The following is a 12,813-nucleotide window of genomic DNA, read 5'->3' as shown; positions in this document are numbered from 1 at the left end:
ATGGTTGCACAGTGGTTAAGAGCTATGGCTGCTAACCAAAAAGTTGGCAGTTTGAATGCACCAGGCACTTCTTGGACACCCTAGGAGGCAGCTCAACTTTTGCATTCCAATCACCAGTAATTATCAATGCATCTTGACTGCAGGGTGGATCAATTTCAGACCACAGAAGCTGGTAAAAACCCTCAATATCTTCCTCTTTGGCATTTGTGGTGAGTGAGTAAACTTGACCAACAGTCGTATTAACTGGTCTTCCTTGTAGGGGTGTGGATATTACCCTATCAATGACAATGTTGCACCTCAGGATAAATCTTTAAGTGTTCTTTTTGACAATGACTGTGACACCATTCCCCTTTGGTTTGTTATTGCCAGTATAGTAAACCATATGATTGTCTGATTCAAAATGGCCAACACCAGTCCATTTCAGCTCACTAATGCCTAAGAGATCAACTTTTACACGTTCCATTTCATTTTTGACGACTTCCAACTTTCGTAGATTCATACTTCGTATATTCCATGTTCCAATTATTAAAGGATGTTTGCAGCTGTTTCTTATTTTCAGTTGTGCCATATCAGCAAATGAAGGTCCTGGAAGCTTTATTCCATTTATGTCATTAAGGCCAACTCTACTTTGAGAAGGCGGCTCTTCATATTTTGAGTGCCTTCCAACCTGAGGGGCTCATCTTCCAGCACTACATCAGATAATGTTCTGTGGCTGTTTATAAGGTTTTCACGGGCTCACTTTTTCAGATGTAGACCACCAGGTCCTTCTTCCCAGTCTGTTTAGTCTGGAAGCTCTGCTGAAACCTGTCCACCATGGGAGACCCTGCTGGTATTTGAAACACCAGCAGCATAGATTCCAGCGTCACAGCAACACGCAAGCCCTCACGGTACGACAAACTGACAGCTGTGTTGTGGCACAAAAGGTATGTGATCCTAGAATTGTGTATACTACCCAAGTTTTTTTTTTTTAACATTTTTGTTCCCTTTCTAGAAATTATTACTTTAAGGAAATAGTTAAACCAGTTGAAAAGAGAATTAGAGTCCAAGGAAGGTGCTGGGGGTATACATTTGTGAGTCGCTAGCAAACTAATGATATTTCAAGTCAGAGGAGTGGAAGGGATGATAATGACAGAGGAGCAAATGTAGAGAAAAGTCCTGAGACTTGCAGTCTTGGGGCACCCTATATTGACAGGTCAGAAAAAAGAAGAGGATCCAGTAAAGCAGATGTGAAGTACTAGGCAGTGAGGTAAAAAAAAGGTAGGAGATATAACTGTACATAACATCTAAAGGAAATAAAATATTAAGAGACCTTTTAGCATATCTTTGTACATAAAAATAAGATGCGAATCTTTCTACACAAAGCAGTTTAACGAAACAGCAGAATTTCCATCTGTCATAGGAAAGCTGCCCCTTCTTGTTACTACAGAAAAAATGAAATGCAGTAAGAGATAGCTATATAAAATCCTCAATTCTATAGACCAGGAACAAATTCTGCTATGTCCTCTACTTTCCACCTTGTGTATAAATGGAAAACTGAGTTTATCCTGATATCAGTATTATTTTCCTTGAAATCCTCTATTTTTTTCAATGCCTGGAGAAATTAATCCATTTCCAATCTAAAACTCTGAAACTCCCCTAAGTAGACTTGAGCTACTTAATAGTAAAATCTACCAAGCAAGTTAATAGAGGTTTCTAAACTTTGTTATTCACAGACTAAGGTTTGTGTTACTAAAGTTTGTTAAGGACTCTAAATCCAGTATCCTGAGAAGTCTACCCACATGCAATGTTTGATAATGATGTAAAGCTCCTAATTAGAATTCCACAATTTTCTGAGAGTAGCTTTATCAATTAATCAACTGTATTACATTAAGATGGCATGAGTTTTAAACTGCTGCTATTCTTGCTTTTAAATTATAAACCATTAGTTTAATTTCGTCGTATCACTTTAGTTTATACTGAGTAGTTAAATTAACACCACAGTAGACGATAAACCACATTTGCATATGGGGTATTTTTTGATATGAAGAGGTTCCCCAAATTAGAAAATACGTACTTGTATTGATGTTATTCTCCTATACCCCTAAGGTTAAAGATGATACAGTCCCAGAATTTTTTTTTACAATGACGCTTTATGGAAATTATTGCCAGTGAATGTTTGCTAGAAACAATCTGTTCTACATTATAAAGGTAAACGGAAAAAAATTACAGGACTGTATCTCTTTTAAAACCATAAAGCCATCTGTTCATTTGCATTTTTAGCAACTAGTTTATGATAACCTTTACTCATTTCTGCTCTTGCCTAAAAATTTTAATAGACATACTTCGAATTCATTTTGGAGATAACAAAAATCTTTATGAAAATGTTATTTTAAAATTAAGTTAGATTACTTTCATAATCAATGCATTTTATAACTTCCTGGTTTCACAGGGATATATGGGACAATATCAACATACCAGCAGCCTTCAAGGTATTCAGTCAAAGGAAAAATGATAACACAGAAAAAAACTACAAATGAGCTGTCTTAACCATTAACTACTTATATCCAGGATATTTTCCTTACCTATTAATTAAAAACACATCCACAAAATATTTGCCTTGATATAAGTAACTGACATGAGTCGTACTTGTTTTTTTCAGCTAAAGTTTTAAAAAAAAAAAAAAAATTTTTTTTTTTGGCTCTATTTATTCTTTTGTGAACAAACAGCACTCTGTAATATTGCCCTGAGGGTAGAACTGGGAGGATATTCACTTCTCATTGGAGGCTGCTGTTGTTGTTAGATGCCACTGAGTTGCTTCCGACTCATAGCGACCCTACGTACGACACAACGGAACACTGTTTGGTCCTGCACCATCCTCACAATCGTTGCTACGTTTGAGCCCATTGCTGCAGTCACTGTGCCAATTCATCTCATTGAGGTCTTCCTCTTTTTCACTGACCCTCTACTTTACCAAGCATGGTGTCCTTCTCTAGGGACTGATCCCTCCTGATAACATGTCACCGTCCTTGCTTCTAAGGTGCATTCTGGCTGTACTTCTTCCAAGACAAATTTTTTTCGTTCTTCTGGCAGCCCACGGTATGCTCAGCATTTGTCAACACCATAATTCAAAGGTTATTAATTCTTTGGTCTTCCTGATTCATTGGCCAGCTTCTCCATGCATATGGGGTGACTGAAAATACCATGGCTTGAGTCAGGCTCACTTTAGTCCTCAAAGTGACATGTTCGTTTTTTAACACTTTAAATTGGTCTTCTGCAGTGGATTTGCCCAAAGCAATATATGTCGTTTGATTTCCTGACTGCTGCTTCCATGGGTGCTGATTGTGGATCCAAATAAAATGAAATCCTTGACAACTGCGATCTTTTCTCTGTTTATCATCATGGTGCTTATTTGTCCAGTTGTGAGGATTTCGTTTCCCTTATGCTGAGGTGTAATCCATACTGAAGGCCGCAGTTTTTGATCTCACTGCTCTTTGCTTTCAGTAAGCAAGGTGGTGTCATCTGCACACTGGAAGCTCTATGGAAAGGAATGAAGCACACTGAGCTTGTCTCAGGAGAATCACAATCAGAGGAGTTCCAGTGCCCTCGAGCTGCTCATGATGAGCCCACTCTGATTGGGCTGAGGCAGCTGGACAGGCCCTGTCAGCAGATGAGGCTAAAGCATATAATGCCTTGCTTTAAAAACAAAACAAAACTTCCGACTGCCCCTCCTGTGAGGTAAGGGACCTAGCTTTACCCTAAGTAAGGTGGCCTTTGTCCTTGACTCCAGAGAAAAATTCCTTGGAGTAATCTGGGTATCTTGGTCTGGGACTTCCAGGCCACACCTGAGAAACTATACTGGCAAGAAGGGGCTGCCAGACCAGAAAAGACTCACCTGGAAGGCCAATATCAACTAGTGTCAGGAGGCATGGTTTAGCCTATCACGCAGGACTGGGCAACAAACAGCCCTGACACTAAGGCTCAGGTAGCTTCCTGGCTGATGAGAACATCTGCTCTTGGGAGGGCAGAGCATTCCCTGGGACATGGAAGCTCTGTGTTGGGAACTCTCCCAAACCTCGCCCATGGCATCTCTTCGATTGTATCCTTTTTAGTTATAATAAATCTGTACTTTAAAGTCTGGTATATTGAGTTCTACGAGCTGCTCCAACAAATCATCAAGCCCAAAGAGGCAAAGGGAGGCAGTAGGTCAGAAACTAAGGGTGTCTCGTGGACTCCCGAGCTTGTGGCTGACATCCTGAAGAGGCAGTGGAAAACCAGGCCCTACTTGTGTCCAGCAGGTCAGAAGGTTGGGGTGTCATGTGGACTCCCCAAACTAGTGGCTGGCATCTGCCTATCTGGCAGTCTGAAGGACAGTGTCATTTTAACTTGTGAGCTCTGACCTAGATCCAGGAGGCTAGGGTCAGAGAGAGTGCCGCAGGGGGTGGTTGGTCACATGGATGGAGAGGTGGGAATGTGATGACTGGACCAATTTCCACTTCTTGAGAATGGATTCATGCTGATCTATACCACGTACTTACTCCCTGAACCCCACACCCCCCAGTAACCACTATCTTTTTTTAAGGTAAAAGCTTACAGCTCAAGTTAATTTCTCACACAAAAATTTACACACATATTATTTTGTGACATTAGTTGCAATCTCCACAATGTGACAGCACACCCCCGCCTTTCCACCCTGGGTTCCCTGTGTCCATTCGATCAGTTCCTGTCCCTTCCTGCCTTCTCATCCTGTTTTTTTTTTTTTTTTTTTTAATTATTGTACTTTACATGAAGGTTTCCTGAGCAAACTAGCTTCTCGTTAAATAACACACGTTATTGTTTTCTGACACTGGCTGCCAACCCCACAACGTGTCAACACAATCCCCTTCTTGACCTTAGGTTCCCCACTGCCAGCTTTCCTGTCCCCTCCTGTCTTCTCGTCCTTGCCCCTGGGCTGGTGTGCCCATTTAGTCTCGCTCTGTTTTATGGGCCTGTCTAATCTTTGCCTGAAGGGGGAACCGCGGAGTGACTACATTATGAGCTAAACGGGTGCCTGGGGACCATACTCTTGGGGTAATCTTCTGTCTTGACAGATTTGTCTATTCTATATATTTCATCTAAGTTGGACCATACAATATTTGCCCTTTTGCGACTGACTTTTTTCACTTAGCACAGTGTTTTCATGGTTCGTCCATTTTGTAGCATGTATCAGAACTTTATTTTTCCTTATGGTTAAGTAATATTCCATTGTATGGATATATCACATTTTGTTTATCCATTTATCTGCTGATAGACACTTGCGTTGTTTCTACCTTTTGGCTGTTGGAATTCTGCAGTGACCACTGGTGTGCACATATCTGAGTTGCTGCTGTCAAGTCTTTTCGGTATACACCTAGGAGTGGAATTGCTGGGGATCATACCCTAGCTATGTTTAGCTTTTTGAGGAACCGCCAAACTGCATAGCTGTACCATCTTACATTCCCACCAGTAATGTAAGAGTGTTGATATTTCTCCTCATCAACATTTATTTTCTTTGGTAAGAGCCATCCTAGCAAGTGCAAAGTGGTATTTCATTCTGGTTTTGATTTGTACTTCCCTCATGACTAGTGGTGCAAGTCTCTGGGTGATGCTAACGGTTAACACCTCAACTATTAAATGAAAGGTTAGATGTTCAAGTCTACTCAGAGGTGCCTTGGAAGAAAGGCCTGGCAACCCTTTCTGGTAAACCCTACGGAGCACAGTCCTCTGACGTGTACGGGGTCATCCTGAGTTGGAGGACACGTGACAGCAACTGGTTTGAATGACTAGTGACACTGAGCGTTTTCCCATGTGCTTACTGGGCATTTATGTATCTTCTCTGGAGAAATGTCTATTCACTTCCTTTGTCCATTTTTTAATTGGGCTGTTTGTCTTTTTGTTGCTGAGTTTTTGGAGTTCTTTATTTAACCCTTGTCTGATAGTTTCCAAAAACTGTTACCACATAGTTTCTCATTCTGTAGGCTGTCTTCATTTTCTTGATAATGTCTCGTTACGCAGTTTTTTAATTTTGATGAAATCTAGTTTTTTTTTCTCTTGTTGCTCACGCTTTTGGCTTCATATCTAAGAATCCATTGCCTAAGAAAAGGTCCTGAAGCTTCACTCGTATGTTTTCTTCTAATAATTTAATGGTTTTAGTGCTTATATTTAGTTCACTGATCCATCTGGAATTAATTTTTGTATGTGGTGTGAGGTATGAGTCCAACTTCATTCTTTCACATGTGGAGATCCAGCTGTCTCAGCACCATTTGTTGAAGATGGATGGACTTATTTCTGGTTTCTCAATTCCATTCCATTGGTCTGTATGTCTATCCTTACACCAGCACTACAGTTTTGATTAGTAGCCTTGTAACACATGTTAAAATCAGGAAGTGAGTCATTCTACTTTGTTCTTTTTTTTTTCTCTCAAGATTGTTTTGGCTATTTGAGACCCTCTGCAATTCCATATGAATTTGAGGATCACCTTTCCCATTTTTGATAAAAAGGCTGTTGGAGTTTTAATAGGAATTGCACTGTATCTATACACTGCTTTGAGTAGAACTGACATAATACTACTAAGTCTTCCAATTGATGAACATAAGACGTCTTTCCCATTTACTTACATCTTTAATTTCTTTCAATAGTGTTTTATAGTTTTCAAGGTAAAGTTCTGATATAAAAAAAAGTTCTGATACACGCTACAAAATGGACGAACCATGAAAACATTGTGCTAAGTGAAAAAAGTCAGTCACAAAAGGGCAAATACTGTATGGCCCAACTTAGATGAAATATATAGAATAGATAAATCCATCAAGACAGAAGATTACCCCAAGAGTATGGCCCCCAGACACCTCTTTGGTTAAATTTACTCTCAGGTATTCAACTTTTTTAGATATTATTGTAAATGAAATGCTTTTCTTAATTTCCTTTTCAGATTATTCACTGCTGATGTACAGAAACAGAACTGATTTCTGTGTGCTGACTTTGTGGCCTGCAACTTTGCTGAATTTATTTACTAGCTATAGTAGCTGCCTGTAGATTCTTTGGGATTTTCCAAATATAGCATATCATCATCTGTGAATATAGTTTTACTTCTTTTCCAATTCAGATGCCTTTTATTTCTTTTTCTTGCCTACACTGCCCCGGCTAGGGCTTCCAGTACTATGTTGAATAGGAGTGTTTAAAGTGGGTATCCTTGTCTTGTTCCTGATCTTAAAGGGAGAGCTTTCAGTCTTTCTCCACTGAGTACGAGGTTTTGCTGTGGGTTTTTCATGTTGTTGTTGTTAGGTGCCACTGAGTCAGTTTTGACTCATAGGGACCCTATGTACTAAAGAATGAAACACTGCCAAGTCCTGCGCCATCCTCAATATCGTTATGCTTAAGCCCATTGTTGCAGCCACTGTGTCAATCCATCTTATTAAGGATCGTCCTCTTTTTTGCTGACCCTGTACTTTGCCAAGCATGATGTCCTTCTCCAGGGACCCATCCCTCCTGACAACATGTCCAAAGTATGTGAGACTTAGAAGCTATCCTTGCTTCTAAGGAGCACTGTGGTTGTACTTCTTCCAAGACAAGGTTTTTCATAGACATCCTTAATCATATTGAGGAACTTCCCTTCTATTCCTAGTGTGGGGTTTAGTCAAAGGCCTTTTCTGCATCAGCTGAGATGATCACATGGGTTTTTTCCTTTGTTCTATTAATGTAATCTATTACATTGACTCATTTTTTTATGTCGACGCGCTTTTGTACTCTTGGGATAAATCCCACTTGATCATGATGCTAATGAACTTGGATAGCTAGCATTTTGTTGAGAATTTTTATATCTACATTCATAAGGAATATCAGTCTATAGTTTTCTCTTCTTGTGGTACCGTTATCAGATTTTGGTATTAGGGTAATGCTGGGCTCATAGAATGAGAAAGGAAGTGTTCCTTTTTTTTTTTTTGAGGATTATGGGAAGAATTGGTACTAATTATTTAAATGTTTGGCAGAATTCATCAGTGAAGACATCAGGTCCTGGACTTTTCTCTGTTGGGAGGTTTTTAATTACTGTTTCAATCTCCTAACTTGTTATAGGTCTGAATTTTTTTTTCTTGAGCCAATTTAAGTAGTGCGAAAGGGTAGTGGCAGCATCAGAACTTGTCTAGCTTCATGGGGGACAATGAGAATCAGTATCAGCCGAAAGCTAATTCCTATGAGGTGCAGGTCAGACATATCACCATTCTCCAACTTTTTTAACCAATTCTGACACCGTCTGTCCGTCCCTCCCATGGCACTCTCTACTTCTCTTCCGGGTGCGATAATCTGTTGCAATGGCCACAGAGAGCTCACAGATCAAACGTACAGTTAAGTGGTTTATTAAGGAAGCAACAAGGTACAACTCAGGATCAGGATCAAGAAGCATGCAGGCAAGTCTGGAAGGGTCCCCCGAAGAAGAGAGCATATCCCTTCCTTCTTCAGTGCAGGATAGCTTTCTCAGCTCCTTTCAGCTGTGCAAGCAAGTTAGCTCTTCTCTTTGTGTGCACGCCCCCTCTCAGCCATGCAGACCTCCTCTTGGCCCCCGGAGACAGGCCTCTGCATTCGGTATCCAAGCTGTCACCACCAACTGCTGCAGGGCCCCTTCTGGGCCTGTCGCTGCTGGCTCTGCAGCAGGTACCCTTTCAGGCCTCTTGCTGTCTTCAATGTTACAGCCGTTGACCTGTGTTACACTTTTAGATGGTTCCTCCCCTCTTATCTCTGCTTCTCTGTTTTTGCCTTTTCTCCTTTCTGCTTCTTTCTTTTTTCTGTCTACTAACCTCTGTGGGGTTGGCTAAATACATATAAGCAAACTCCTTGTTAATTTCAAGGCATGGCCCTCCCATGAGGGCCATGAACTGACCGATCCCTCCTCAGCAGGCCACAGACACTTCATTTGCATAGAAGGCTACAGTTACTTCATTTGTATAAACCCGTTACCGTGGAGTCAATTCCGACTCGTAGTGACCCTACAGGACAGAGCAGAACTGCCTTATCGGGTGGGTGTCCAAGGCTGTAATCTTCACAGGAGCAGACTGCCACATCTATCTTCTGCAGAGCGGCTCGTACATCCAGACCACTGACCTTTCAGTTAGCAGCTGACCATTTAACCGCTGCACCACCACCGCTCCTTCATTTGCACAGTGTATTGACCAACCCCTGCAACACGCACACCAATCACAGGGCAGGCTACAGCCCAGCGCCAAACAGAAAGTATCAAACCATCAGGCTGTTTACAACTTACCCAGGAAATGTCAAATCAACCTGGCCAGGAAGTAACAGACCCGCTGCGGTTAAAAATCAGGGCAAAGGTAATTCTCAGGGCTTAGGGAAAAATCTCCCACGCCGTTTTTTCAAAGAACTAAGGCAAAAAGGCAACATGAAGGAACTCATTTCACCACAGTTAGTTTTTATGTTTCTAGGAATTTATCTATCTCATCTACGTTATCTAGTTGGTTGGCGTAGTCTGTTCATAGTACTCTCATACTGCTCCTTCCTTAATTTCTTTAAGGCCATGAGCAGTATTTTTTTCTTTTTTAAATAAGAGTGGAGACAGAATGGTACTTTTGAATACTAAGTACTTGTATTAGATTATAAAAAATTAAAACATGATTAAAGATGATACTGACAATCTTGAAGCAGGGTTACATCATTCTGAGAGAATATCAAGCCACATAAATTGGACTTTCTTCTGATTCATTAACTCATAGCGACCCCTCTGATCCATTATTTACCTACAAAGAAAATTTATATGCAACATTCTGACTTTCCTTCCAGCTCAATTTCAAATTGCACAAGGACATGCAATTACAAAAACCATTTTTATGAGAAAAGGTTACCATAAAAACTATCCTCTATTGTTCTAGGGGAAACCCTGGTGGCACAGTGGTTAAGTGCTACGGCTGCTAACCAAAACGTCGGCAGTTCAAGTCCACCAGGGGCTGCTTGGAAACTCTACGGGGCAGTTCTACTCTGTCCTATAGGGTCGCTATGAATCGGAATCAACTCGACGGCAGTAGGTGTTTTGGTTTATTGTTCTAGGATTAAAATTCCCATATGAGCCTTATCTCTTTAAAAACAAAATCCTAACTCCTATGTATAGCAAATATTAAGACCAAGATCATGGTCAGATAATTCAGCTTGTTCACACAGCTTTCAAATTAAACTGCTCTTCACGCTGGCATACTATTCTATAAATGACTAGCTAAACAAATCAACACAGGATGTAGTCAAGAACTCCTTCTTAATATTGGAGATGTTACTTTCAAACAGGGGCATCTTCCCAGAGTTAGATTAGCAGGCAAAGGTTTCTTTCCTAGCCACCAGCATATAGGAATATAAAGGACAGCTGAATATTTTAAATCAAGGGTTGGCAAACTTTCCTGTAAATGGCTTGTTGTTAGGTGCCATCATGTTGATTTCATCTCATAGCAATCCCATGTGACACAGTAGAACTGCCCCATAGAGTTTTCTAGGCTATAATCTTTGTAGAAGCAGGTCAGGTCTTTCTCCCACAGAGCTGCTGGGTGAGTCTGAACTACCAATCTTTCTGTTAGTAGCAGAGCACTTAACTGTTGCGCCACCAGGACTCCTCTATGAAGGGCTAGGGAATAAATATTTCAAGTTTTGTGGGCTACATGGTCTTTGTTGCTGCTATTCAACTTTGCCATTGCAGCTCGAAAGCAACCACGGTCAATATGTAAACAAATAAGCATGGCTGTGTTCTAACAAAAGTGTGTATTTATGGATGCAGAAATCCGAATTTCATATCACAAAGATTATTCTTTCTTTTGAAGTTTTTCAAATATTAAAAAATTTAAAAACCATTCTCAGCTCATAAACGGTAGAAAAATGACTATTTCCTCCAATCAAAGCCTCCATAAACACACAATGGCTATTTATATGCAAAAGGAAAAGCTTCTGTTTATAAACAACTTGACAACAGTACTTACTGTTTTCTATGGTTGGATCGTAGGAATCAACAAATTGGCCTTCAACAAATTGAATTGTCAATGAGGATTTCCCTACAAAAGAGAACAACAGCTCAGTATGTACTGGTATGTTTAGGTAGAAAATCATAATTCTACTGTTCTACAGTAAGCCACTCAATCGGATGAAAAAACTGAAGGTTTTAAGATCAGAAAAATGTTCCTTAATTAATATGTGAGCAATGTCAATAAAGAAAGTAAATTGCACTAATTTGCTTTACATGGAAGGAATATAAGCAGCTAGGCTGCTATGCAGTACACACTTCTGTGACATTAACAAATATCAATGACCAACAAGCACATCGGATATTCTGTCAGAGGTAAACAAACTTTTAAATAAGACCTAAACTAAGATAATTTCCTCTGGTGCTCTTGAAATCTGCCTAATTTTAACATGGAAATTAGTCACAATGATTACTTTCACTTTTTCATATACGGTTATTATAAGTATTAATAGGTACAACTTTTAAAGAAGATAACCTGAAAATATATAACAAAAGCTTAAAAAAAAAACTCCTTTAAGGTAGAAATCTCATCTCAATCGTTCAGGATTAAATGTCTAGTTGTGCCTGGTATATCCAGTTGCCACTGAGCTGACTTTGACTCATGGTGACCCCACGTGTGTCAAAGTAGAACGTGCTCCATAGGGTTTTCAATGGCGGACTTTTTGGAGGTAGATCACCAGGCTGTTCTTCTGAGGCACCTTTGGGTGAGCTCAAACCTACAACCTTTCAGTTAGCAGAAAACCAACAAAACCCATTGCTATCGAGTCGATTCCGACTCACAGCAACCCTATAGGGCAGAGTAGAACTGCCCCATAGGGTTTCCGGGGAACTGCTGGTAGATCTGAACTGCCGGCCTTATGGTTAGCAGCCGTGGCTCTTAACAATTACGCCACCAAGGGACCCTGCGTGGTATACAGAAGACATACATACATGTTTTGAAATTCACAAAATCATCAGTAGTAACTGAGGCTGTACATAAACAAATCGATTAAGTTCTCAACCCTATTATTGTTACCTAAAATTTCTACTAGACTTTAGAACAGGACTGATACCCTGTAAAGGAACAGTACAAGAGCACAGTCCAGATTATTTTATCACCAAAATAGCAAGTAGTTCCTCCCTAATTTTATCTCCAAACCCTTCCTTCTCTCTTACATCCTCCCAGCATTATTAAACACACTCTATGCTGACTGTATGTCGCTTCACTTCTATCTCAAAAGCATCTACAATGAGGGTAAAGGCGAGAAGTGTGGTCTTAGAGCCCCAAGCCCACTTTACGTTGTGCTTTCCCCTCCTCCACACCACGGGCAGGCACAGTTCACAATGTTTTCACACCCGAAGACGTTCCACATATATGAAGAAACAAATAAAAACCTAACCTAAAAATAGAAGACTCTGGGGGACAAGGAGGAAGCCCAGAAGTTGGCGAGCCTATTGGTAATACTCCTCATCAACCTACTTCCGAAAAACCAGCCGCTGAAGGCACAGCCACGGAGCGCAATTCTGCTGACACGTAACGGGACCGCCATGAGTCAGGTTGGCTTGACGACTTATTTTTTAATAAGTTAACAAAAGTGAAAAATTAAAAAGAAGATTCTTATTTACATTGAATGCTATTGCCTGAAGCAAAAACAAGTTTAGAGAGACAGAAGCTTCTTCAGGGCTTTTGAGGGGTACTTCTAGGCACCTGGGTGGAATTTTGGCACAATTTTTTGTAGGGTAGTTTTTCCTTGAGAGTGGTAAGGTGCCCACGGCATGCTTATCATACCGGATAGTTTTTTTTTTTTGGCGGGGGGGGGGGGGGATAGTGGTCTTAC

At 40.5% G+C, this 12,813-nt stretch overlaps 1 protein-coding gene across 1 annotated transcript in view; it reads right to left on the bottom strand.

The window, feature by feature from the left end:
• Positions 1-12,813, bottom strand: part of RHEB (Ras homolog, mTORC1 binding) — a 75,503-nt gene that overhangs the window by 23,780 nt on the left and 38,910 nt on the right. The window contains exon 2 of the mRNA XM_049861886.1: positions 10,956-11,027. Within this exon, the coding sequence (XP_049717843.1) occupies positions 10,956-11,027 (72 nt within the window). The remainder of the gene's footprint in view (positions 1-10,955; positions 11,028-12,813) is intronic.

The sequence above is a fragment of the Elephas maximus genome, chromosome 20 (assembly GCF_024166365.1).
Source record: "Elephas maximus indicus isolate mEleMax1 chromosome 20, mEleMax1 primary haplotype, whole genome shotgun sequence".
NCBI lineage: Eukaryota > Metazoa > Chordata > Mammalia > Proboscidea > Elephantidae > Elephas > Elephas maximus.
The sequence above is the reverse complement of the archived record's forward strand: the minus strand, read 5'-3'. Positions and strand labels throughout refer to the sequence as shown.